This window comes from Brugia malayi (genome assembly GCF_000002995.4).
Source record: "Brugia malayi strain FR3 genome assembly, contig: Bm_v4_ChrX_scaffold_001, whole genome shotgun sequence".
Classification (NCBI taxonomy): Eukaryota; Metazoa; Nematoda; class Chromadorea; order Rhabditida; family Onchocercidae; genus Brugia; species Brugia malayi.
In genome coordinates this window covers 5,702,081-5,729,522 of record NW_025062479.1, presented here as the reverse complement: position 1 = coordinate 5,729,522, position 27,442 = coordinate 5,702,081, and the positions used below count along the sequence as shown (strand labels likewise).

General features: G+C 31.7%; 3 protein-coding genes across 4 annotated transcripts; 1 reads left to right on the top strand and 2 right to left on the bottom strand.

Annotated features, from left to right (window-relative positions):
• Nucleotides 1-4,244: 4,244 nt before the first annotated feature.
• On the bottom strand, nucleotides 4,245-6,424 carry Bm5632 (Uncharacterized protein; the record flags this gene model as incomplete). The annotated part of the gene is made up of 7 exons (XM_043073740.1): nucleotides 4,245-4,358; nucleotides 4,457-4,553; nucleotides 4,663-4,769; nucleotides 5,234-5,428; nucleotides 5,709-5,971; nucleotides 6,075-6,156; nucleotides 6,359-6,424. 7 exons carry the CDS (start codon nucleotides 6,422-6,424, stop codon nucleotides 4,245-4,247), a joined length of 924 nt encoding a protein of 307 aa, XP_042929674.1.
• Nucleotides 6,425-7,000: 576 nt separating this feature from the next.
• Bma-nog-1.2 (Uncharacterized protein) lies at nucleotides 7,001-10,813 on the bottom strand (the record flags this gene model as incomplete). The annotated part of the gene is made up of 13 exons (XM_001899212.2): nucleotides 7,001-7,153; nucleotides 7,365-7,619; nucleotides 7,717-7,813; nucleotides 7,923-8,070; nucleotides 8,252-8,399; nucleotides 8,477-8,596; nucleotides 9,035-9,232; nucleotides 9,304-9,453; nucleotides 9,631-9,778; nucleotides 9,899-10,081; nucleotides 10,178-10,281; nucleotides 10,432-10,602; nucleotides 10,763-10,813. 13 exons carry the CDS (start codon nucleotides 10,811-10,813, stop codon nucleotides 7,001-7,003), a joined length of 1,926 nt encoding a protein of 641 aa, XP_001899247.2.
• Nucleotides 10,814-14,246: 3,433 nt separating this feature from the next.
• Nucleotides 14,247-25,062, top strand: Bm3678 (Uncharacterized protein; the record flags this gene model as incomplete). Of its 2 annotated transcripts, XM_043073738.1 has the most annotated exons (12): nucleotides 14,247-14,401; nucleotides 17,006-17,306; nucleotides 17,859-18,106; nucleotides 18,787-19,286; nucleotides 19,582-19,736; nucleotides 19,893-20,067; nucleotides 20,274-20,361; nucleotides 20,472-20,723; nucleotides 23,744-23,833; nucleotides 24,388-24,523; nucleotides 24,823-24,864; nucleotides 24,943-25,062. In XM_043073738.1, the coding sequence occupies 12 exons, from the start codon at nucleotides 14,247-14,249 to the stop codon at nucleotides 25,060-25,062; spliced, it is 2,262 nt and encodes a 753-aa protein (XP_042929672.1). The 2 variants fall into 2 exon arrangements, with proteins under 2 accessions (XP_042929672.1, XP_042929673.1); XM_043073739.1 differs by lacking the exons at nucleotides 23,744-23,833; nucleotides 24,388-24,523; nucleotides 24,823-24,864; nucleotides 24,943-25,062 and having other exon boundaries at nucleotides 20,472-20,769.
• Nucleotides 25,063-27,442: the final 2,380 nt, after the last annotated feature.

The following is a 27,442-nucleotide window of genomic DNA, read 5'->3' as shown; positions in this document are numbered from 1 at the left end:
GAAATTTGTTTTGTAAAATTAAATGTCTTGAAAACAATTTAGAATGTTAGCAGGTCAGTTTATGCAAGTAGATGGTTCTCTAATGGTCAGTGTGAATTCAACTGTGAATAACAGTATGAGCAACAGAAAAATGGATAAAACTTTACTGTTATAAATTCAATATTCTTAGTGAAATAACTGTTAGTCTTGACACTTTCACTTTTAGAACTTTTGGATGGTAAACGAACCATGAATCAGAGAATATAGGATCAATTTCCAGAGCTTTCAATATTGTGCACTAGTTCAATTTGAAAGGCATTGACTTGATTACTGAAACAGTTCAAATCAGTAACTTGAGCATACGAAATACCAACAATTTGAACGAGCGATAAGCTTACTGAACAATATCTAACCTGTTCGTGCTCAACAATATCAAATAATAATCTCAATTTAGCAGTTCTTATATTTGATTACTTCATGGAATTTGTCTCCATCTTATTTATATTAAATTTCGCGAAACATGTCCATCACATGTCTTAAACCATTTTTAATTTCTCTTTCTTGTTCTCCTCATATTTTGATTTGTCGAATCATGTGGTCTTTTAACGATAAATTTCTCACAAATAGTTGCACCTCCAATAGACTTTCTAAAGATCACGGCCATGATTATTAATACCAGCAGATTTTTCGCGTTAGAAAATGAATATTGTGCTTTTATAATTGAAATAAACATAAACACATTTCGAGAAATTAGTTGCTAAAAATCTATAAAATTAATGATCAACCATATTTCCTTCTCTAAGGTATATGAAATGCGTTGATGAATGCACCCCAGTACTTTTTACTAGAGCAACAAACCATAACCACTTTAAAAAAACCAATACTTAGAAGAAATTAATTTCAAAAAAATTACAAACAAATCATACATCTACATGGCATGAACGTGCGAAGAATGTGGATATTACAATCTTTTAAGCGAAGCATGTGACAGAAGGATATGTACCTGCGTGATCGTCTTACAGTTTCAGTGCTGAAACTGTTGTACTCATTTTACACAATTTTTCACTTACTACCACAAAGAAGAAACTGAAAATATACTTTCTTTCTTACTTATAAAAATTATTATTCTGAATGGAAAGAAGCATATTCAATTCAATGTCATCAATTCTTTTTCGGAAAATTTCTTGTTGATGAATTATCAATCAATATAATCTACGGAGTGGTATCTGTCGTGAAACTCAAAATAAATTATAACAAATATGGCTAAATAACCAAAAAAACTTGTGTTGGAAAATTTCACCCAAATGATTCACCACACAAAATACGACTAATTAAATGTTACCATGGTCAACATGATGAATTTTCTATCTTTTTTTTGTTTATCACGAATCTTTTAACTAAATTCTCATCTTTATCACAACCATGCTTATCTTTAATGTTCAAACCAAACCACATGCAATGTCTCTGATCTGATAATCAATCGTATTTCAATTGTTATGCTAATCAAATCTTCCTTAACACAGTTTTCTTTGTTGATCACAAGCACATTTCCTGCCCATTTTAATTGAATTTTATATGCAACAGGATTTTCTAATCTATCTATCTAATCTATCTATCTATCTATCTAATCTATCTATCTATCTAATCTATCTATCTATCTATCTAATCTATCTATCTATCTATCTAATCTATCTATCTATCTATCTAATCTATCTATCTATCTATCTAATCTATCTAATCTATCTATCTATCTATCTAATCTATCTATCTATCTATCTAATCTATCTATCTATCTATCTAATCTATCTATCTATCTATCTAATCTATCTATCTATCTATCTAATCTATCTATCTATCTATCTAATCTATCTATCTATCTATCTAATCTATCTATCTATCTATCTAATCTATCTATCTATCTATCTAATCTATCTATCTATCTATCTATCTATCTAATCTATCTATCTATCTATCTAATCTATCTATCTAATCTATCTATCTATCTATCTAATCTATCTATCTATCTATCTAATCTATCTATCTATCTAATCTATCTATCTATCTATCTAATCTATCTATCTATCTATCTAATCTATCTATCTATCTATCTAATCTATCTATCTATCTATCTAATCTATCTATCTATCTATCTAATCTATCTATCTATCTATCTAATCTATCTATCTATCTATCTAATCTATCTATCTATCTATCTAATCTATCTATCTATCTATCTATCTATCTATCTATCTATCTAATCTATCTATCTATCTATCTAATCTATCTATCTATCTATCTAATCTATCTATCTATCTATCTAATCTATCTATCTATCTATCTAATCTATCTATCTATCTAATCTATCTATCTATCTATCTAATCTATCTATCTATCTATCTAATCTATCTATCTATCTATCTAATCTATCTATCTATCTATCTAATCTATCTATCTATCTATCTAATCTATCTATCTATCTATCTATCTATCTATCTAATCTATCTATCTATCTATCTATCTATCTATCTAATCTATCTATCTATCTATCTATCTATCTAATCTATCTATCTATCTATCTAATCTATCTATCTATCTATCTATCTAATCTATCTATCTATCTATCTAATCTATCTATCTATCTATCTAATCTATCTATCTATCTATCTAATCTATCTATCTATCTATCTATCTATCTATCTATCTATCTATCTATCTATCTATCTATCTATCTAATCTATCTATCTATCTATCTAATCTATCTATCTATCTATCTATCTATCTAATCTATCTATCTATCTATCTAATCTATCTATCTATCTATCTAATCTATCTATCTATCTATCTATCTAATCTATCTATCTATCTATCTATCTATCTATCTAATCTATCTATCTATCTATCTATCTATCTATCTATCTATCTAATCTATCTATCTATCTATCTATCTATCTATCTAATCTATCTATCTATCTATCTATCTATCTATCTATCTATCTATCTATCTATCTATCTATCTATCTATCTATCTATCTATCTATCTAATCTATCTATCTATCTATCTATCTATCTATCTATCTATCTATCTATCTATCTATCTATCTATCTATCTATCTATCTATCTATCTATCTATCTATCTATCTATCTATCTATCTATCTATCTATCTATCTATCTATCTATCTATCTATCTATCTATCTATCTATCTATCTATCTATCTATCTATCTATCTATCTATCTATCTATCTATCTATCTATCTAATCTATCTATCTATCTATCTATCTATCTAATCTATCTAATCTATCTAATCTATCTAATCTATCTAATCTATCTAATCTATCTAATCTATCTAATCTATCTAATCTATCTAATCTATCTAATCTATCTAATCTATCTAATCTATCTAATCTATCTAATCTATCTAATCTATCTAATCTATCTAATCTATCTAATCTATCTAATCTATCTAATCTATCTAATCTATCTAATCTATCTAATCTATCTAATCTATCTAATCTATCTAATCTATCTAATCTATCTAATCTATCTAATCTATCTAATCTATCTAATCTATCTAATCTATCTAATCTATCTAATCTATCTAATCTATCTAATCTATCTAATCTATCTAATCTATCTAATCTATCTAATCTATCTAATCTATCTAATCTATCTAATCTATCTAATCTATCTAATCTATCTAATCTATCTAATCTATCTAATCTATCTAATCTATCTAATCTATCTAATCTATCTAATCTATCTAATCTATCTAATCTATCTATCTATCTATCTATCTATTTGAGAAGACCTAAAGTCTCGGCTCAGAAGCTGAAACAGTAAGTTCGCATATATTTTTTAAATAACTTGAATCAGCGATAATCTCCCTCTTAATAAAATAAATATTAACCTCAACCATATCATTTTTGCAAAGTACCTCCTTTTCGGCTCTACAAATTACTCCAATCCGATATTATTTCGTGACAGTATCCCAGCAAAGTATCTTTCGCAGTAATTTTCATTTACAACACAAAGAATATTCGTAATAAATCACAGAGATAATGGATAAATTCTAGAAAAATCCGTTATACTATGGAAAGAGGTAACGAATATAAAGCAATAAAAATAGACTAACAACACATCAGTGTTATACAATTCGACGGTATTCCAAAATCACTATAAATTTACTAACAAGGTATCCTGTAGTGCAGCGAATTTTGATCATAATTAAACAGAGCACACTGACAAACATCATAGAATTTAAGGATTACCGCTTTTTATACAAACAAGGCTTCAATATTAATCCAATAGGTCGTTTCTGCACCACTTTACCAGTTTTCATAAATTCCAAAATTACAAAATAACCACCATCTTTCATCATCTAGAAATCTTTCAATAAATAACAAGTGTACTATTTGAAATGTATTACTGCTATTAAACTCTTTTTCATCATCCAGGCGCTATATAATAACAACGAACCTTTCCAGTAATAGCAAATCCCATTTTTGCTACGGCGTGAATGAACCGTTTTAAGCTTATAAATCGACTCGCAATTTCGGCTATTTTCAAAAAACCACTGAAAAGAGACATTAGTCAGATTCTTTTAAAAAAATGATTAATTTGAAGGACAAATCTGCATTAAACTTTCACGTTATTATTTAAAAATATATGAAGCGATAACAAACCCTTTCTTCAATATTCGATTCGCTTCTATCAAATATTCGTTCAAATTAGTCCCCATCAATGAAAGACAAAAAATAACAATATCCACCGATTCATTACACAGTGGGACCTACACAAAACTATTTATCAATGGAAACAAACTTCAGCTAGAAAAAAGGTTGAATTAGGAACACAGTTAGATGAGTCTAGAGCATGTTCACATAATTGAAACTACTTTCAAAGTTGCTCCTGATATTAACTTGTTATGTGCTTCGAATCACTCTGATGATCTAAGGTTATATTTTTTTCATCATAAGTCTTATCATGCTCACTGGGATAACTTTTAAATTAAAGCAACAATTTCAACTTTTAAAGTTTGTACTTGTTGAGGATAGTGTACTTATTATTATTGCCTTCTTTTCTAACAGCTCAATGCAAAATAAGTGAAGCGTAATATTGCTATACGTTAGCGATAAATTGGTAATGAATTTAAAGATGCCCAATAATAGAAGATTAATGAAAACTATTATACTACTAGCCCCTATTATACACTACTTATACCAATAAAACCAATATTCTCATGATCAAACATACCATGGACATGTCACACGCCACAACGCGATCATTCACAGCAACCAAATCGAATGAATGTACAGTGGCTATATGTGACAGTGCATCAGCAATTGTTGCATTTCCACATCCCAAATCAGCAATCACTAAGCCATTATGCTTCAATGATTTTATCCATTGAATAATGATGCGAACTGGATTAAAAGGCCATTTGTTTGCCTATAAATGATCCCTTTAATAACCTCAGATACCATTCTCATTTTCTAAACATGCATAATTGCCTAAAGTTTAATTTTTTCCAAATACAATAGATTTACTATATCACTGCGGGAATACCTCTACAGCATATCAGCTATTAAATTAACTACATCGTACTTTGTATTCAAACAATTAGCATCCTTTTCATCGAGGTGGATAAATTATTAAACAACAAAATTTTTACATTATATATTGACACAAGTATTTGTGCATTAATTCCATATGATTCTCATTAGCAAACCTGTTTCTGATATCCTTTGTGGTACAATTTAAAAGCCTGTGGATCCTTTCGAAATAGTTCCATAGCTTTCGCACCACTCATAGTATATAACTGCTCGTTGATATATCGAAATAGTGAGGAACCAATCCCTTCTCTATCATTTATTTCTTGTCTATTCATTGCGCCATTTTCAGTTGAACCGTTAGAGTTGATCCTCTTAACTCTACTTCTCCTCTTTTTTCTCATTATTTGCACATCACTTGAAGAGATGGTGTATTCATTACCTAAAAGAACAAATAAATGCAAGAAGAAAAGTATTCGTACAGCTCTGCATTTAATGGCTCTTTGACGACACCTTATATAAATTATATATACATATAATTTTACCATTTTCTTTCTTCAGTTTTCTTTTCGCTTCCTTAGCAGCTTTCTTCCGAACTTTATTTCGCCATGGACGATGCTGTTTTTTCTGCCAAAACAACAAACTGTTGAGAAATATTTAGAAAGACTAAACTTAAGGTCACTTAAATCCAACAACAGTTGGCTGTTGCGATTTTAACTACAACTTAATTCATTACTGGACGGTTAATTACCGAACTCCCATCTAATCAATACAATATTATACTCCATCCATTCATCACACTATAATTATAACACAAAATAAAACTAACAAATATTGTCACCAAAGTTTCCACTTCTTCACTGTAATCGACATCTCCCTGCTTGGATGAAATCATATTATTTCTGCCCACCAATTTCTCCTCATGTATCATCAAACTCTGTCTCTCTCTCTCTCTCTCTCAAAAAAAAAAAGAAAAGAAAACCAGTCCAAGTGTTATTCTTTGCAAACAATGAATATTCTAACATATTTAAAACAGCAAGCAAGACTGAAATTCTCAAATAACTGGATGAATTTTGGAAAAATGGGTAAAATCCGCAATTAGATGACCTCAAAAACTTATTAACGTCGAGAATTAAATCAGCCCTAAGAAGATTAACAAACGATTGGTCCATAATGATATACTGATAAGCTACCACTAAAGTTATCAAAATTAAGGTGTAAAATAAGTATTTCGATGTGTTACTTGTACAAAATGAATGTAGAGGAAATACAATATATTAACAAATTTTACTTTCAAACAATTAACTACTGTACCAGAAATGCAGTAAAACACAGGCTTAACATCATTAAGCATGGCGATAAAACAAACAGTGTAACAGATAACAAAATCAGTTCAAATTCAGCCGAACAGGGTTTTTTGATAATTACTACATATTAACGATACAGTAACAAATTCAGCAGTACTTCAAATTTACCGTCTATCTGTTTTCCCAAGTCCACGCTTGCCAGAAAACAAATGCTTCGGACGCTTGACAAAGATATGCCTGTCAGCTTCACCTTTCCTTGCTTCGTATTGTAAATTCCTCTGTTTCTTTCGTCCAACTTTCTTCGTTATCTCTCGTACCTAAATTAAATTTCGTTAACTAATTTAAGCAGAATTCTTCACTAACTTCACCCTACCAACATCAATGTTAGCACCAAGTTCACGAACATATATATGTTAGCCTTATCTTAAAGAAATGAGGTTACATATTTGAGCATCTTTCGCAGTAATGCTGATCTTTAGCTCACCATTATTAAATGCATACAAATTCAAAAAAAGAAAAATCGCTAACTTCATCATTCTTTATACCCCGGATATCACGACTTGGTGGTCGACTAGCAACCAAGCCTGGACTCTTTCCCACCCGTATTTTTTTGATAGTAGGTTCTTTTAGCTGTTCCTTAGCCAAATTTTTCAACTGCGATGGATCAATGTTAGCACCAAGTTCACGAAATTGTTCTTCTAAACATGCCATAGTTCTATCCCGTTTTCTTGCAACAGAACGACTTAAACGTGGCTTCGTGATACTTTTTTTGGCTTGTGAAATCTGCAATTCTAAGATTTAAATAAATCACTTAACGAGTTAAGATTACAGCAATAGTTGAACTAATGTAAAAGACAATACTAAAAACTTTTCATTATACCATTTTTAGCCGACTCTCTTTCTCCATAATTTTTCCGGCATTTTCAAACAATTTCTTCGTTTCATCATCATCCAAGACCAAACCATCATCATAGTACCTAAAACATAACTTTTTATAACTATACCAAAATGCCTCTAACGTTGATAAAAGTTGTGTAAGAGCAAAAATAAATATGAATTCCTTAATAAAATGAAAAAATCTCATACCCAGCTTGAATTTTTGCTTCTTCCTCTTTCCTGATTGACTTTAACATATCTCTAACATCTGATGCAATAAAATCGGAGATATTATGTCCTTCCCATATTTCGGGCACAACATCGTATTTTTCTTCATCATTCTTTAGTAAATAATGCTCTACAAGAAGTAGAAATATAGTTGCATTAATTATATATAAAACAACTTTTTGTCATTTATTCTGAGCTAACATCATAGCCTTGTAACCTACGTAAATTTATCAATATGCAAACTCTGACGATTATCAAAATAGATAAGAAAAAAAAAAAAAAAAAGATGCATTAATTGAATGAAAATTTACTTTTTAAATCAAGTATGTATTCGTCCTGCATTTCCAGTTCAATCTGGCGTTCTAATTTTCGTATTTTCCTAAATTTCTCCTCATTAGGATTATTACTGCCAAAAAATTTTTTCGTCACAACTGCTTCCGGTATATGTGGTGCACGTACCTGAAATCCAACAGTGACCGGTGACAGTGAAAATAACAAATTACAAAACCTTTAAATTCTACAAAAAATGGACATACTTTGTCATCCCTCGGAATAGGGTAAGCAACAAAAACACGGCTTAACACACCATCTTCAATTGCTAACTTCCTCGACTGCAGTTTACTTTCAACACGTTGTGTCAAAAGATGATTGCATGCCTAAACGGTAAAACATCATTTTCTTTTCCAAACAGAAATCACATGGCAACTTTTTCTTACGTTTTAAATAATATTTAAAAAATTCGTGCTATGTTTCTGAAGAAGAGAATTTTAAATAACTACTTAAACATAAGCAAAGTGATGCATACGATCTAAACTAAAAACAAACTTTTTTCTGCACCAATATCAACTTTTTGACTAACATTGATTTTTATCATACGCTTGTTTAAGGTCAATAAGTACTTCACAATTGTCATATTTCGATAGATTTATTCGCGCTATTAGAATTCATTCAACCAACTAGCATTAATGTTTCTTTCACTTGATAAAATTTCCTTAAATAGTTTTCGACTCTACTTTAGCGTTGCACAATCTTTATGCTGTAAAATACTTCAATACAATAGAAATGTAACAAAGAAACAAAAAAAAAAAAAATACTGTATTTCTGAAATCCATGACTCCCTTTTGTGTTACTGTGCTAAGTTCAAACATAGATGTAGAATCGTCCTCTAATCTTTTCAGCTGTTCCATTTTCTCCTGCTTTAGTTCATCTCGCCTTACAATATCCACCTTATTTAATCCAATCAATACTGGTTTATTCACAAATAATGGACGAATACTTTCAAATAATGCTACCTGAAAAGCCCATATAGAGTTAACATTTCTAACAAACGTTGCATAAATATTATATCGAATTAGATTTATACCTGTTCTTCAATTGTATGATCACATGTTTCACTTATATCCATGATGAACAAAATTGCAGCACGCAAATGTGCAAGTGCAGTGATTGCTTGCATCTCAATTGTATTACGTTCTTCCAAAGATTGGTCCAAAATACCAGGTGTATCAATAACCTAAAATTACTCAGTTATGATAGTCCAAATATATCTCAGATTACAACTGTAACACATTTTCTTTCAAAACAATACGATTTTTTCTAGTCTTACAAACTTCTATCTTTGAAATTTGAAACTCGTTCAAAAATAATTAGAGACAAATCTTTCGGAAAAACGATCAGTATTAGCACTTGCCTGCCAACGAAGATATTTATAATCAAGATGTCCGACATAAAGAGCTTTAGTGGTAAATGCATAAGGCTGTACTTCAACGTCAGCACGTGTTAACAAATTCATCAATGACGATTTACCGACATTTGGAAAACCACACAATATTAATGTCCTAAAATCCAAGATTAACAATGTAAACTTTTTTTGCACTCCATCGTCGATAATATCTTTTTTTTAATTATAGATTATCGCCAAAAAAAAAAAAAAAAAAAAAAAACTAACTCCCTCGTACCTTGTGTTTGGATCAATTGTTGGCAAACGAGAAAGATGTTGTCGCACCTGTTCCAAATAATCAAAACTTGATTTCTGCCTTTTTAATAGCTTTACCATTCGTCCAAGTGCTGCACGCTTTAACATTTTACAACGATATAACGAGTCGCCATATTTCATTAGACGAACATATTCTCGTGCAATACTGAAACATTTTTCATCTATAATTCATATTTCAGTCATCGTAGATGAGCTCAACTGGAACTTCAACGCGATGATAATAAGAATTGTTAAAAATTACCCATCGATCAAATGACGAGCCATGTTCATTTGTCCTAAAGCAATCTTGTAGTGGTCCTTATCGTATAAAATGTTCATAAGATCGGCATAAAATGGATGAACCTCCTGAAAATATCCCACACTGTTCTGTAAAAATTCGGAAATCGGCATTTTTGTAATTCGCTTCAATTCATACTAATGTAATTTAGCATAGAGATTTATAGCTATGACCAGGATAAAAAACAGGAAGCCAAAGAAGCGATAAGTAAAAATCACCTCCATTTTTGGAAATTCATCAATAATCTGAGTCAATTTATCGTGTAAAACCTGCTGCAAAAATTTAATCTTCCGTGTATAAAATGATCGGATCCGGCTAATTGCAAAGTGACGGCGAATCACGGTCGGTGTTTTTCTTTGTGTTTTGGAAAGAACAATCTCCTTTAAATCCTGAAAAACAAATCTGCGCTTCACAGGATTTCACTTCTGCTAAAATCTTGAGTGTAATCAAAAACTATACAGAACTTTTTTCTTTTCCACATCATACTTAAAATAAATTCGATATTATATCATTTGAATAACTATCAACCTTCAATAACAATTAACTCACTGCAGCGGATGGAACGGCTGTAATCTTTTTGAAGTTGTAAATCGCCGGCATTTGAACCTAAAGTGGAATAAATTAAATAGAAAAAAAAAAGCGCAAAATTACTGATGTCACCTTTATTGCATACCTAATACAAGCTTACTGCAACTATTATTAAGTGATCTAGTTTACCTCATCTGATCGTATAAGAGTAAATCCCCTCCATCGTGATCAAGGGATTACGTATCACCACGACGACTAACTTCCCTAACACCCCAACCGGAACACCTCCATCCTCCCCACGTCCACGTGCCACGTTATGAAACGCTATGAAACCAAACCCATCAGAGTAACACACTACACTATCTGTGGTGATAGGAAAACGAATGTCTCATATACAAAACTTTGATAATACTTGGAAATTGAGGTGGCACAGTAGTGTTTATTGTAAGGCTTGGTTAGAGGCTAATGTTCGATTTTTGGCTAGTGGAACGGAAAATTCTTGAGAAGTTACATGCAGAGACAGATTTTGATCCACAATCTTTAGAATAAACAGGAAAATCTCCTGAAAAGGCGAATTTGTCGAAGTGAACGCAATAAGAGTCGCAGATGAGAGACACTCCTTATCACCCGAAGTATTCCTATAAAGTACCATTCCAAGATGAAGCAAATAAATGATCTCATCTTTTTTCACTTTCCTGCATATATATATATATATATATATATATATAGCGTACGGAAATAAGATTCTCAGGAACAAAAATTGTGTTTGAAGAAATACTTTGTATGTAGATTTTGTTGGAATGTTTAGAACCAGATGAAATTGCATCCCATGCTCAACATTCTCATTAACTGTACATTTCTCATTAACTCTAATTAAGTTTTTTTGTAGAAGGCAAAAACTTAAGTAATATTTTTATTTAGTGTAAGAAGAGATTTGTTTTTGGCAGCGTAATATATCGGAACTGTTTTTTGAATGCTTTATTTGAAAAATGAGATTTCACTGACTTTTTATCAATTTGTTTTCGCTTACTTTCTTCCTACAGAATATTTGAAGAATACAATTCAAACTTTGATTCATGAAAAAGTTTGATTCTGGTTAAATTTTAAAAACACTTAAAGAATTCTTAGCCGAAATAAATTTATCGCTAAAACAGATTATTCTACATTGCCGCTAACTGGCTGAATAACAACTGATAATTTTTTTCAATGTATTTAAGAAAAGTGATATGAAATTGTTTTTTTCTAGAAATGACAAGTCATATTATTCTTATTAGCTTCATATTTTCAGGATAACTCCTGTACTGGGAGTCCAACTTTTACCATACATAGAAAGAAAAACAAAACTAGGTCACAGAAAATGAAAGTGGAAAATGGGAGTTTTCTTTAGACACATACCTGTTGTTAAATTACCCAATACAGCATGATGCAATTTTCCCTCAACTTCGTTCTAGTCCATCAGTACAAGAAACCAAGAAATGAAAACAAAAAACTGAATGAGACTTACAGAAACATTTTATACAAGTTATAGTTCTCCTGAAAATGTTGTCAACAGTAGTTATAAAATCACCGGTTAAAAAATTTATAACTTAGAAGTAATTATTTTTAGTTATGGAATTTTAGATAACTGGATAAAACAATCTTGATAAACAACTGTAGTGAGTTATTTGAATCCAGCAGTTAAAAATTGATGAAAAAAAACTCATAAAAATAGGTTTTATTACTTCTAACTGGTTACAGTAAGCCAGATGATTCTTAATACTCAAGTAATCTATGACGATAACATAAATTTTCATGCTAAAAAGACACTCGATTAACCAAAAACCGGACTGCTGCAGAAGCAACAAACGGGTTTTATCAAAATTTTCCCAAAAGGTTTTCCCAAAATCAAAAAGGGAATGCTTAGCGGATTACTATGTAAATTTTATGCATCTTTTTTGCTATGTATCTTGTTTGTGTATGTGTTGTGTTGCGTTTTTATACTAAATTGAAAATATTGTTTGAAATTAATGCAAAATGATTTTTTTTGCTTACCAAAAAAGGAAAAGAACCGAATAGGATGAAAAACGTAAGAGTTATAAGGGGAAACTTTTATGATGCAGCATCCATTACTTTAGATATCAACATTAAGACACCAACTTTTCCAAATGGCATTTGCCAGTTTTTAGCGAAAATGAAATTCATATATGTAAGTGACAATTTTAATTATGATAGTGCTACTAGTATAACGGTCTGCTGCCAGCTGTATCATTGCTTGAATTATTTTTGGAGAAATAAAGTGCTCCAAGATGCGCTAATACAGTTAGAAAACTATCATTTACTTTGACTTGATGACAGCTAAAGATACTCGTTGATTGGTGAAGTTAATGTACACTTTGGATAGTTTATTCTTGTTTTTCCCCGATAACATTCTCTAAATAAACATGAGTTAGTTGAATAAATGAATCTTATGTGACAGCTTTTATTCTTTTCCAAATAAGTGACATAATGAAATGGTTGGACCGTGAAACTTATTGGTATACGATTACTAATATATGAGGATGTGAATCCAGATGCTAACATAGATTAGTGAATCTTTCAACATCACCTGGCACATGGTTGTAATATGAATACAGCGCTCTATCACGAATTTATGTAATAAGCCCTTTACTACTTAATATATTCATTTATTATGATTTAATATATATTCGGTTTACTAATATACTTTTACCCCTTTGTTTCGTTTTTCTTTTTTCGAAAAGTTTCAAGAAGGTTTGCTCGAACATTTATTAATCTCGTTTTGTTTGTCGCAACATTTTTCTTGCTAAGGCTGTTCAAAGTTACAAGTGTAACTTTTCCAGTCCATTTTTCATGCAAATTCATTCAATCAGAACCGACAGTGACCATATGCTCGAACCAGAACTTTGATATTTTTAACTGAAATAAATTTCTCCAAATTTATGTTAAGCTTAGTAATGATGAAAAATTTGAAAAAAAAGAAACTTTTCAATAGGCTAACTAACCGAAGCAGTTTTTCTTTTTTTTGAAGTAAATCTATTCAAAACCTATGGATTTCGGCTGTCAATGTATAGAAGCTAATTTATACCCAGTAAAAGTATCTGAAAACAATCGATTTTTACTTGAAAAAAAGTAATGTCGTAATAAAAAGGCTTATAACAGCACAGCTTTTTTGTTTTTTAAATTGGAAGAGAAGTGAGTTACATGCATAGTTGAGGTGCTTGTACATATTTGGAATTAAGAAATCAAAACGGGAAATGTAAGACGAAGGGGCACTGAGTGGTTACATCATTGATATAGCCGAGAGTAGTGGTGATTCTCGTCACACATTGAATAATTAAAAGTGTTGACAAGTAATGTCGCGTCTTTCCTTTTCCTTTCATCATATAAACTGCACTAGATTTGGCCAAAGTTCTGCAATAGCTTGATAGGATTAGATATTTCTAATTGCGTAACTTCGGCACTGACAACGGAAAGGGGAGAGACTACACGGACACGACTGCGGTCGTTTATGGGTAGTCAACAGTCGCGACTGCTCAAAAATCGACAGCAGCAACAGCCTGGCCTACGTCGACAACATCGCCACATTCATCATTTGCTAAAGAAGCGGGCAAGCATCCGTCATCTGCAACTGCAACGTTCTTCAATAGGATTTTCGATGAACAAGTAAGTGACATATTTATTGCTCTCTTGATGTCATGAACTTTTTCTTCATTCACTTATTGCTTGGTAGTTCTACTTTCTACTTTCAGCTGTGATTCAGTGATAATCTGTTTCTGAATTCATCCATTTCTACTTCACTGTCTAGCCATTTCGTGATACCTCAATAAACAAGGAAGCAGGTGTAGATAACTTATATAAAGATGCCAACAAAGAGAGAATGCACTGCTTGTTTGGGACATTCTCCTTATTTTCAATTAATCACCAAAACATATCATTGGATGGAACGTAGACAACAATAGTGATAGATAACACATATCACTGGACAGAATGTAGACAATGATGCTGATAGTGTGGAATTCTCCTGCTCATCTTCGCTTCATTATAAGTAATACAAAGATGGCTCGACTCATGGCGTACAACTCCTTTATTACTGACATATGTTTGCAGACCAGCCGAACTTCTTTCTGATAGATCTATTTTTGTTATTTCACTATCACCTTTAAAACTAACAGCAGTGGTTGTTTTGCTTTTTGTTGTACTGCCACTATCTTATCACGATAACTGTAATTGAGTATGATGACCAAGTAAAGTTTTACGAGACTGATTTAAATGCAGAGCGAGTAATTAACCTACAGCTGAAGGTTACTGCAAACAATGATTTATTTGCATTATTTGATACACCTTTTAGATTAGTAAAAAGTAGTTTAGCGATAGGTCCGATTGTGGCACTGAAGTGCCGTTGTAGTGATACCCTATTAGTCAATCAAGCATGTGCAGCATTAAAAAATTTTTCACTAATCTCACTTTTAGTCGTTTGCTTCTTATCTCAGCCTTCTCTTTCAGAGTTTTGCTCCTTATTGCTTTGGTTTTTCTTATTCCTTTGAAATTTTATGTTTCTGCGTTACAAAAAATGGAGAATATTTTTCCCTTCATTATCGGCATAAAGGAGGAGAAAGATAAGATTTGAAGTCTTATAAAAAGTTAAATTGGTGGAGCGTTTGGAATGATACTGTTTCAAAACAGAAAATTCTATTTGCGCTATATCACTTGTTGCATAAAAAGGAAAAAAAAATCTCACAAGGTAATTAATTGTTTATTACAAGTGTTAATGGCTTACCAGTTTGCAAGACAACTGGAAAGTTTCAAATATTCTAGAAAATAATAAAGCTTGTTGGTTGGCCTAGAATAAATTATTCTGAACTATTATGTAATCTAAATGAAATTCGTATAAAGCTAGCTTGAAATGACTGGACAGACATGGCTCTTGATTAACGCACATTTTTCTAGAAATATACGGAAGAATGTGTTTGGATTAAATGGAAAGACTACGTGGAAAGGATTCTATTTTGCGGGAATGAAGTTTTCAACTATGAATTAATTTGGAGACATTTTCCACTAATATGATCGAAAATTTATTTTAGCTCAAAAAATATCTCACTCTAATAAGAATGTTTCGTTCATCAGCATAGTTAAAAACTTGGAAAAATACCGCTACAGTTTTCTTCACCTCATTTCCAATCATGCGACATTCTTGATATTTTTCAACAAAATCTTGATTTTTGACTATGCATTATACTTGTTCATATTCGTTCAAGTTTTAGATGATACTAACAGACTGTTCTATCAGTTACTGAATCAGCTTCTAATTGTACATCGGGCTAAACTTTAAAAAGTGTGTGAAAACCACACTTCTCTTCATGATATAAAAAATATTTCAGACCACACCTCTGAAACCGTATCGCTAGGAAATCCTACAAAGTCAGTGAGATATTCAGTATTTATTCCTCATTGATTGATTGATTGATTTTTTTCTAACTTCCGTAATGTTATTCTGTCCATCCCAGTTACCGTTGGATGTTTTTCGAAATTCTTTGATATGTATTATTATTTGGATGTATACTAAATCTTGACCTCTCAGTATGGAAATGTTGCTCAACTTAGTCATCTCGATCAAAGAAAATTGTTGTTACGCAGGATATTCAGTTGAGTTCATGAAAAGTTTGAAAATATGGGAAATATTAAAGCTGCTCGAGAGATTCACAAGAAGGGCAACTGTATACCAAACATGGACAGTTGTGTTTGTAGAAATTCTGGAATAAAAATCCGACAAGCTATGGAAATCTTATTTTAGAAAGTATTAGCTATCGATATAAAGGTACTTGATAGTTTTTGTAAAGTAAATCGACATTATGTGCTTATAGGTTACATGACATTTTTTATTTCTTTTTTAATTATATTGTCGGAATTTTGAAATTCCTTAAAATATTTCAGTAGGTTTGGTAAAGAGCTTAATTTATTTTTTCATTATTGATCGGCTTTCATTTTCACTTTAGCAATTTTGATCTCGTCTTAATCGTTTGTTTCCAAATTTCTTCCACAGATATATTTCGTGTAATTAAGCACAGTAACGTCAAGCAGTGCTTTTTTAGTTTTTGCCCAAACTGCGACCTAAACATGAAATGAAATGCTCAAATGACCGTAGTCTAATCAGCAAATCAACCAGGCAATTTACCTTGACACGGTTGTAATGGCTGTTTTCTTCGAACATTTTCATATTCCACTTTGTATCTTGTTTCTTTGATCAAACCGGGAACAACGATTTTTCAGGATCTATCGTTCGTCCTCACAATCATATCCTTATCCACGAACGCATACACTCGTTGTTGTTCCTCCTTCACGACCAGTAATGGAGAATAATGCCGAAAAAGAGCATACTAAAATGCGACCACCGCTGAATCGTACCATACCACCAATACCCGAATCGAAGTCCAGTGATTCCATTATAACTCATATCTCGGAAAAACGTGTTGAAGCTCATGATGAACTGGAGCCTTCAACTTCCCGAGCTATTCGAGAACCTTCATGCGACAAATTCATAAGAGAGCTTGTTCCATTATTTACCGCTAAGGTAAAATAGTTATATATAACATGAAGTTAAGTACTGTGAACGGAATCTCTATTACAGTTTAATATCTTCAAATTTCTAAAAAATATGGGCATAAATAAATAAGCAAATTGTACACGCCTAATTTTTTGAGACACACTTTCAATTCACGAAGTATTTCTGGAGCAAAAAGTATATAAATGAATAATTCAGTCTTCTCCTTTTATCACTGCTTGGTTTCAACTTAACTTCTAAGTTGGAAGATTTTTTTGTTAAAACCATTTCAGAAATTTTCAGAACGAAATATTCGAAAACATAGGAGACGTGTTATATTGTTACAAGAAATATTGTTTCCATGAATTTCTCATGGATTTGTCATGTTCACAGATTTAGAGGGTCATCGGGATTTTTCTGTCGATCGCAGTCAAAAATTTTAGTCTCACGAGAATATTTTGTTCTGGAACAAAAATGGAAGAAAAAAATTCAGATTTATTGCAAATTTTCATTAGATTATATAAATTTTCGAATTTTTAGAAAGAAGAAAGTGTTCCTGTATGAATTTACAAAATTTTCTAGGAACTACAGATATCTCCAGAAAAAATCAAGTGTAATAGATCAGCAGTTACCGAAAATAGAATGGCGCATAATTTGGTAACAAAAACTGCGGTAATCATTTCCAACCATACCAGACGGTCAGAAGATGTGCCACGAAGCCCGTTGATGACTGTTGCCCACTCAGTGCGGTCAAAGCTTACAAAACTTGGAAATCGTTTTAGTCGATCAGATGGAAATCAAAATATCCGTACCAGTAGCAGTTTATCTAGGTGAACATTGACAAGTTCCAGTGATCTTCCAATAAATTTTTAAAGGACCGTGTAATCTTCAATGCATCCTTCAGACAGTAAAGAAACGTTTAGAAAGGGTTTAAAAATTTCTTAAACTTGTAGTTTTCATTGGTTTGCTGTTATTATATTATAATGTTATATCATAGTGATATTTTGTTTCATTAATGAGATGAAGCAATGGTCATATTACCAACTGTCGGTACTAAATGTTAGTCACGGTTGCTTATCGTCGGTTTTTCTCGTCATACCGCTTGTATGTTTATGTTAAAAGTACAAAATTATTTTGTAATTGCGACACTTTGGTGCAATTTTTGAGAATATTTTGTGAAATTTTTTGTATATTTGAACTGTTACTCACTGACTTCATTTAACTGCATGGAGAAAAATCACCATTTTAGATTTCTAGAATTTAACCGTGTTGTTTCAAAAAATTGACAAAGTCAATTTTCTCATATAAGTTCGATGCTGTCAGTTAGAACTCATCAGTTTCTATTTTTTATCATCTATTTGTCTTTTCTAACTGTTTTTGTAGACTTAAGAGTTGGGAAATTCCTTTATGAGTGAGGAAGTAGATATGTTAAATTATTTCGAAGCTAGCTTGTTTTAAATGTTTTGAAATTGGAAAAAATATTTTCCTTTTAGCAAAATTTTTATTACAGCATGCGTCGAGGTCCAGTCGCTAAACTGAGTTACGTACCACCTAATGCGCAATGCAAGAAATCAGCAAGTATGGAAACGCGAACCAATCATGATTCTAACGATTCAATCAAATTTGTTCCCTCTAAACAAGCTCCAGGAAACAATGCACTGAGAATCCCAAGAATTCCGAGATCACGAACATCTTTAAATAATCAGTCATCACGTTTGGAAACTTATAGACAAAATGTTTTATTGAATCAGGGGGAATGTTCCAAAATTAAGAATTTGCTATCCAGATCGGGAAATGATGCGGAAACGAACTCAGGTGTGAAAGCTTTCAAGATACATTTGGAACCAAGAACTATGCGGAATGTTTCACCATCTGATAGGTCTCGTCAATTCAATTCAACCATTCTAACATTTACAATGACGGCTGAAGCTCGCACTTCCAAGAATGAAGAAAATATCAAAGAAGCGAAAATCAAGCCTACAATGAATATTTTTGTGAAAAGTGATATAGGTAATTCGTAATACTTGAACTAATACAATTCATAAACAAGCTGCAGTTAATTGCAGTTCCCTTTCAAGTTTTATTACGGTCAGTGAAGTTATGCATTTTTATTCACTGCTTATTTCTTCAACTTTTTTATTATTCAAGTTGTTGTACCCACAGAAGATAAAGCTTGCTTACATCTCCATCCTCCACCTCTTAGATTCTTAGATCACAGAATTTAGTCTACAATTTTTTGCTTAACTAGAAAATATTTTAAGTAGATTATATTCTGATACATGATGGATATCCTTCCTTCTTTTAGGGCAAGATCGAACATCCAGTGGAAAATCTCAACATAACAGAAATGATCATGAGCAGATGAAAGCAGGAAGTACCAGTCGACAAAAATCTTTTATACCCCTCTATACAACATCACGAAAACTGCCTGCAAGTAGATCAGGTACCGAGATGAGCCAGGTACTTCCCATGTCTGATTTTTTTTTAATTAAAAGAGAAATAGAGTCAGTGAATTGAACTTCTTGACTTCCCTTGCAGTTGATAGAAACTTCATGGCTCTATCTAAATCTAAATAGTTCTACTGTACATAGCTCACGGCATGATCTTTTCTTACAGGCACCTTTGGCAGAATGTGAGTCATCCTGCATTGAAAACTCGCCAGCTGTTGAGGTATCCCCGCTAAAATTTATTCCAGATGAGATTCATTATGGATGCATAAAAGAAAGTTCGAAGGACAGGGCTACAAAATCACAGATAGTGGGCTCTAGCTCATCAACAAATTCAGTTAAAGGTTCCTTTCAGCAAAACAGATATTTTGAGGTCTAAGTATTGTCATAATAACCCGAAAAATTCAGCAGTTCGTATGATTATTATTGTTCTCGATGCATTTCAGTCAAAAATTAAGTCAGTTTTATCAAATTCAGTTTTTTAGCACTTGAAGAATATTCCTAATTTGACATTCTTTTCGATTGTTTTACAATCTATTTAGTATTTCAGAAGCTTGCAGGAATCAGTTTTTGAGCAGTGAGTTAACTTACAACTGTGTCAAAGCAACAAGGGAAAAATCGTTAAATGATAAAAGAAAGTGCGTTATCGACAAGTCGAGAGTTATTCTCAATTCCCTTTTCCAAATAACAAATAAATTTCGAAACATAGTATCTAGTAAAATTTAGAAACGCACGAATTCTTTTTAAGAGATGGTTGTACAATGACCAATGTTGCACTACGAGACGGTTTGTTAAATAATAATTTACCAGACAATTATACTGATTGCTTCTGTGATAATGATGTCAAATCGAGGGACAATCCAAATGCTTTCGTTTCACCAACCGCTGTGACATTATCTGGACTTACAACATCCTCTGGTTATCAATATTTTCCTGACAAATTTCCAGATAAAGATGCGGAATTGAGTGAGCAATTTGTCGATATGACCATCATCCAAAAGTTCGTCTTTCCTGGCTATTCATTTCAGCTCGTCAAGGGTTACTAATAAAAAAAAAGTTTCGATTTTTATAATGTGTTTTTTGTGGGATGCTTAGATAGAATTCAAGTGGTATTAACGAAAGAATGCGATTACAAGAATTGCTAGTCACAGTTCAAGCCGAAAAATATTTTTTAATTATGTATAATCCACTTTCTGGTTTCTATACAATGTAATGAACGCAGCTAATTTGTATAGCATTTAAATTCACGACAAAAATTCTGCGGTACTGAGTGTTTTTATACAAGTGAAATCAGTCCTGCAGTTGTATTCTGATACAGCAATTCTGAAATATCAGAAGTATGGTGAATTTATTTTTAGAAAATCTGTTGTGGCAATTGTATCAGCTAATTTCTTATAGCTACTGAATTTGGTTTAACTGATACAAGTCCTTACCATCTAGTAGCTACTGCTATATTCGGTGACGTATATGCTATTTGGCTAAAAAACTTTTGTAATATCTTGAAACGTAATAATGTGTTAAATGATACCCAAACTATATTATTCAATGGTCGATATCATCAGTAAATGTTTAAAGAATTTAACCTTTCATTCACTGTGTGTCTCTCTCTTTTGCCAGCTTTATTAAGTTTATCCGTAATAGTTGAGCTTATGGAATTGTGATTTTAATTTACAATTCGTCTTCTTTGGAATGAAATCAATACAGAAGATTTAGTTTGGAAAACGAACGTATCTGCACGTCAGAGACACGCAGAAATGTTATACGCGTCCTATATAGATTGGATATCTTCGAGGAACTTTTGAAGCACGGTTTTTAATACACCTTAAAAATTCGAAAGTCTTAAGAGTACTTCCGGAATTTTTCCGTTTGCAGCAAATCTTGTGAGGTGACTGTCTGAAGTACCGATAAGTACGGATTTTCCAAGTAAATGTATATTTTACCGAAAAAACGATTTCCATTTCCGAAAAACTTTAAGTGAATTTCATGCGAATCTGTTATATCAAATAGTGAAGGTCACCCCAATTCTCTCTAACCGTTTGAGGTAAAGCTGGGGTCTTTCCAGAGAGCAAAACTTTCGAACAGTTAGTTCTCCGTGAAATAGGCAATGAGGAAGACGGGCAGAATCAGTTATGTTAGGCGGCGATGGTGATGACGTTGACGACAATGACAAGACCCTTTTCGCTCCTCCGCTCTTTCCGTTTCCATTTGGATGTTTGTGGTGGAGTGGTTTGTGTGAATGGTGCTGGTGCGGCTGTGCTGTGATGGCTGACTGTCTGCTGCTGAACACGTTGATCAAGTCGGTGAGGTGAGCATCTGCTTAACTTTTTGCGCAATTGTTACTCTCAAACCTCTATTTAATTTCTCTCTTCTGGCTTATTACCTTCTGCTTATCGATCGTCTTCATTGCTACACTTTTTGAATTAAACTTAAGTTCGGTAGTCACACAGTATCCATTATTTCCATTTTCAGTTTGCCGTACCATCCTATTTCAACAAATTTAATTACATATACAAATCAATTAATTTTATTTACTTGTCTACTTAATCTATTTATTTAATAGTTAATTAACATGTTTAATTAATTTGTTTACTATCTATTTATCTGTTTATTATTTATATTCTTTATGTTTGTTTATTAATCCATTTTGTTTTATTGATTTATTTATTATTTATTTAATTTATTCATTTGTTTATGTTTATTTCTTTAACTAAATTAATTTATTTATTCATTTATTTTTGTTTATTTATTTATATTTGTTTATTCATTTATCTATTTATGTGTTTATATTCTTATATTATTATTCGTAAATCAAATTACGTGTGCTCTTTAGTCTACAAAAAGTGACATCGTTTTTTTTATGTTCCAACTAGCCGAATTCATCATTTTACTTAATTTTTCGCTTCACAAGAAGTACTGGTTTTTTTTTTTTTTTTTTTCATGTTTTTAGTTTTATTCCTGACTAATCTTGACGGATTTGTTTTCTATTACTTTACTCTAAGTAACTTCAAAATTCGTTGAAGGCGGTGAGCTGAGGCGCACCGAAATATGAATCTATTATTTCTGTTGTTCAAGAAATCCTTCATCATTGCTGCTGGCCGTATGGGTTGCTTTCTACCTTAATAAATCCAGCTTGTCGGCTAGTTATTTCAGACCGCATAAAAGTGTGAAAAGGCATTCCTGTACATTATTGTAACATATTTAGTTGTAAACAACTGTGCATTGTACTATTCCACATGGGAGAGTGAAGTTTTAGTTTTCTTGATAGTGCACTGAAGTGGATGGCTGAAGGTGTGCTATTTATTCACAGTTGATTAGTGCATTAAAGACAATTTGTTTTCTGATTTAGGCTTATGTAAATTCGGTTTCAGACTTTAAGAGAGTTTTGATTTCGATTGAGGTATTGTTTTTTTCATCTTGATCTAATTACTGTTCATATTTTTCTGCAAAAGATGGCTACTTCCTCTAGTAAACCTGCTACTAAATTTATGTAAATATAAATATATTTATTTATCAGTCAAGGAGACTTAAGCAGCCTGTAAGTTCTATTAACCAGTTCTATTATATTCAGGCATTGCCTTGAAATGATACAAGTACATTTTAACTACTCATTTGTAGGAAATGCGAATATGCAGAAATGCAAGTTTCGGACAAGCAGCTTTCTACTACGCGTGTTTGTCCATGTTTCATCTATATGTGTCAAGGGACTTTTCATAGGAATTGCTCCTGCCTTTTATTCCCTCTACCTCTTAAAATCAGAGATAAGTGTGGATTAGAAAACAGCTTATATTTGAAGTTGTAAAGTATTTAGTAAGTTAAGGTTGCATACTGCTCCATTAGGTCTTGTGTACTTTGTTTTGTTCATATTCAAAAACACTGAAGATATCTACTAGTTCTGCAGTGTTGTTATAATATTTGTGCTTCCGATTTGGTTGCACCTGATGGACTATGGATAATGGTTTCTGTGCAGCGATAAATAATTGTTCCATAAATTTGATATGCTTATGGATGTATTAATTTTAGGACAGGTCGATCTCGCTCACGGCGACCACCACCACGCGACCTTGATCATGGATCAGCTGTTCCACAAGATTCAGTTACAGGTCATTACAAGTAAGCATTATATTGAGTAGCTTATCTCAGGTGCTTTCCGTAACTTTGAGTTTAATTTTATTGTGACTACATTGCTGCCTTTTTATCTTCTGTCAATAAATTTATACCTTTGATTTAAACATTATTTTTCAAGCGTAATCTTACTTTTTTTACAGTCTGTAGTTTGAGGTCAGTTTTCATTAAGAATTCCTAAATTCAGAATCAGAAGTACTTTTAACATCCGAAAACATTTTGGGAAACAATTAGTTAATTCTATAGTCTTCCGATAATGATAACAGTTGTTTGAAACCAGCAAAAAATATCCTATCATTGATGCATTCGAAGCTATAGCTTGTCTTGACAGTAATTTTTTTTTTCATTGTAGAAATTCCACATTCATGCTTTTGTTGACTGTTTGCTAATTTTGATAAAATTATTTTCTTTTGTGGAATTACACTCGAATTTGATATGGAATTGTGTCATCAGTAAAAACTTCTATTTCGACTTTATTTTATTCTTATAAACTACGCTTCATAGATTTGAAATTTAAATACTAATTTTGCGTTTTTCTACAGGAATCAAGCATATGATGAAGCACTGATCAATGAAAATAAGATCGTTGCATTTCCTAGCGTAGCGATGTATGAATCATCGTGTAATGATGTTGTGTACATAAAAAATCAACTGCTGGAATTGAGAAGATTGATTAATGCATGTTTATCGTATTATATTACTACCATCCGTTCTTTTTTATAAGGTTTTTAAGTGTTGGCCAGGAGCGTAGAGCCGTGCAAATTATTCCAGAAATTTGTATCTTTTTGTACTTAAGAAAGTCATTCTTAATTTGCGACTATTAACTTTTTGACTGAATATTAAAATCAGTTATGAATGCATCTGTAAAAAAAACTCGAATTATTTCATCATTTCTTTGTCTAAAATTTAATTAGCTGATCTACTAATGAATCGCTTTATTCATTGTTTTCTTCATTACTGATTCGGATTTTTTTCAGAACTCAGCAGCAACAGAAGGCGCCAACAAATCCACCTCACTGGTATGTTTCTCTTTCTCTACTGATTGCTTTATACATAATAATGAGTCTGAAGAACTTTCTGAAATTTGACTGTTCCAGAAAATAGAGGACAGCGATGTTGTGAAACAACTTCTTAAGGAAAATGATGCTTTGCGTAAGGAATTGGTGGAAAAAGATAGGACAATCAGTAAATTAAAAGCTCAGATGTTACTTCATTGATTCTGTGATTGATTGTGATATTTTGCCTGATACATATGTGTCTTATTAGGTATCATTTTTTCGTTTTCATCTAATTTAGCTGTTAGCTATTAAGGATGTTTTCCTTAATTGACATTAGGAAAGGTATATTGAGAATATTAATTGTAAGCTGAAATTTGAGTTGTATCGTGTTTTCTTCAAAAAAAGAACCTACAAAAACACGTAGTGAACTATGATCACTGCTTTTGTTGCTTCTTCCTTTTTTTCCTTTGGAGCAGAATCTTATTTAGGGATGACATTTTGAATGCAAACTCAGAATTAAAAATCTCAGTGAAGATGTTTTTTGTTTTCCTGAAATCCGGAAGTACTGGATGAACAGGATTCAAAAACTTCATACATTACTTTATAAATTCATACGTATATTATTTCTTTGTGCATCGCTGTAGGCAACAGTTGTTAAGATTTTTTTTTTGTGTAGGTAGCTAATTTATTTAAGATAAGTTATTCTCTATTTATTATACATGGAATGGTCAAGTATTTATTATTTAACATTTTATGAAATCTGAAGATGGCGAGGATAATCAATTTTGGGGAAGCCGCATGATGTCCTTTAAAGTGAAACCTTAAATAAATATTTAGTTTTTCTAACAGTAAAAATTATCTTGTAAGGGTTTCTGAGTCTTGATATTGGGCATTTTTATGTGCTATTAACTGTACTATTAACTATTATTATTTTGAGTTTAAAGTATATTCCAAGGATCATACTCCATGGATCAGGATTCCAATATTTTCTGGAAGCAAATTAAATTAATGAAATGGATACAAAATCATTTGCTTTAGACTTTATATGTCCAAGTGCGATGTTCATGCGTAAATTCTCAGTGAGCTCAGTTAAACTCCGGGTAACGTTGTCTGCAAAATTTTCAAATTCTTCAGAACAATTTATCAAAACTGATGAGTATCTTTAACCGAATATGTGACGAATATGAAGTTTAAAGTAGATCTGCTTTACTAAGCTTTATTCCAAACTCCCAAACTGCTACATTTTCTGGAAATTCGTTTCAGAGTGTTCTAGAGTACTTACAGTATAGATTATTAATCACTTAACTGACGAACAAATTAACACATGTGAAAAAAAAAAAATGGTTCCGGAAAAATGCTAATCAGGGTTACCAATAAACATAGCGAATAAGTTGATATCAACTGCTTACATTCCAGTAAGAGATCAGTGAACATTTCCGATTTATGCCACTTTTATGAATTAGTTAACGAGAAGTTTGCATTTATGCGTTATAAATTTGTTAAAGATGCACATTTCTATTTGAAACGAAAGCATATCAGTTCTCATGATTTTCAATTTCTGCAATTTGTTTGAAGACAAAATCAGTATCAACCATATTAGAAGGAAATGCTAAGATGAAGAAAACTCGAAACATTCCGAAGACGATTTTACCATTTTTGCCACAAATTCATATAAAGTAGGACATGATAAAACTACAACTTAAATGACTTTTCTGGATGATTTGTACTTGAAGAAATTTTATAAAGTTTATCAACATAATGGTTTTCTATCTGGCGAAGATTGATTGTGGCAGCAAAGCGGAACATTGTTCCTGAGATGATTGTTATTATTACTACAGCCAATACTAGCATCTTTCAGGTGTAAGAAAATTTATTTAATTCTGTACTGGATAAAAATGATAATAAAAATGATAACAGTAACTTTTGTAAAATAGGAGTGAAATAGAATATCTGATTCTGAACCTGTCGATTTGAGAATGAATCTAAGACGATAAATTTCTTACAGTAATAAGTGAGTGTAAAGTAAGTGAAAATTAGTGTGAAAATTTTTAGCTAACAAATTTACATGGAGAATTTGATGTTAGCCAGTATTTTCCGATTACAAAACATTTCCATATTTTTCATTGGTTTAGTATCTGACTTCTTGCACATCTCAGATTACTTTCTTATGTCGTGAAAGGATCCACCCCTTACATATACAGATAGTGTTAACTCTTGTTAATTTGTAATAAATTATTGAATAAAGATTATTATCTAATAGACTAAGATTGTTAGTATTAAGAAAGCTAAATTAAAGAATTAAAAATCTAATATTCGCAAAAATTAGTGACTTTGGAAAGATCGTTATCAGTTATCAACACTTGGGCGATTTTTTTGTTTTTCTTCAGTATCAATCTAATAATGGTCTTAGTTAGATTAGCCAGAAAAGGAAAAAATGATACTTGACAGAGTGGCTGAGTTATTGAAATCGAGAAATGAAAACAGTAAAACGAGTTCTAATTGAATTTAAATCAAAGTTTATACCTAATTTGTTACCTTAAAAAAATTCGAATATAGTGACAGAAAAAAAGCAGCATGTACTATTGTCGCTCTACTTTGT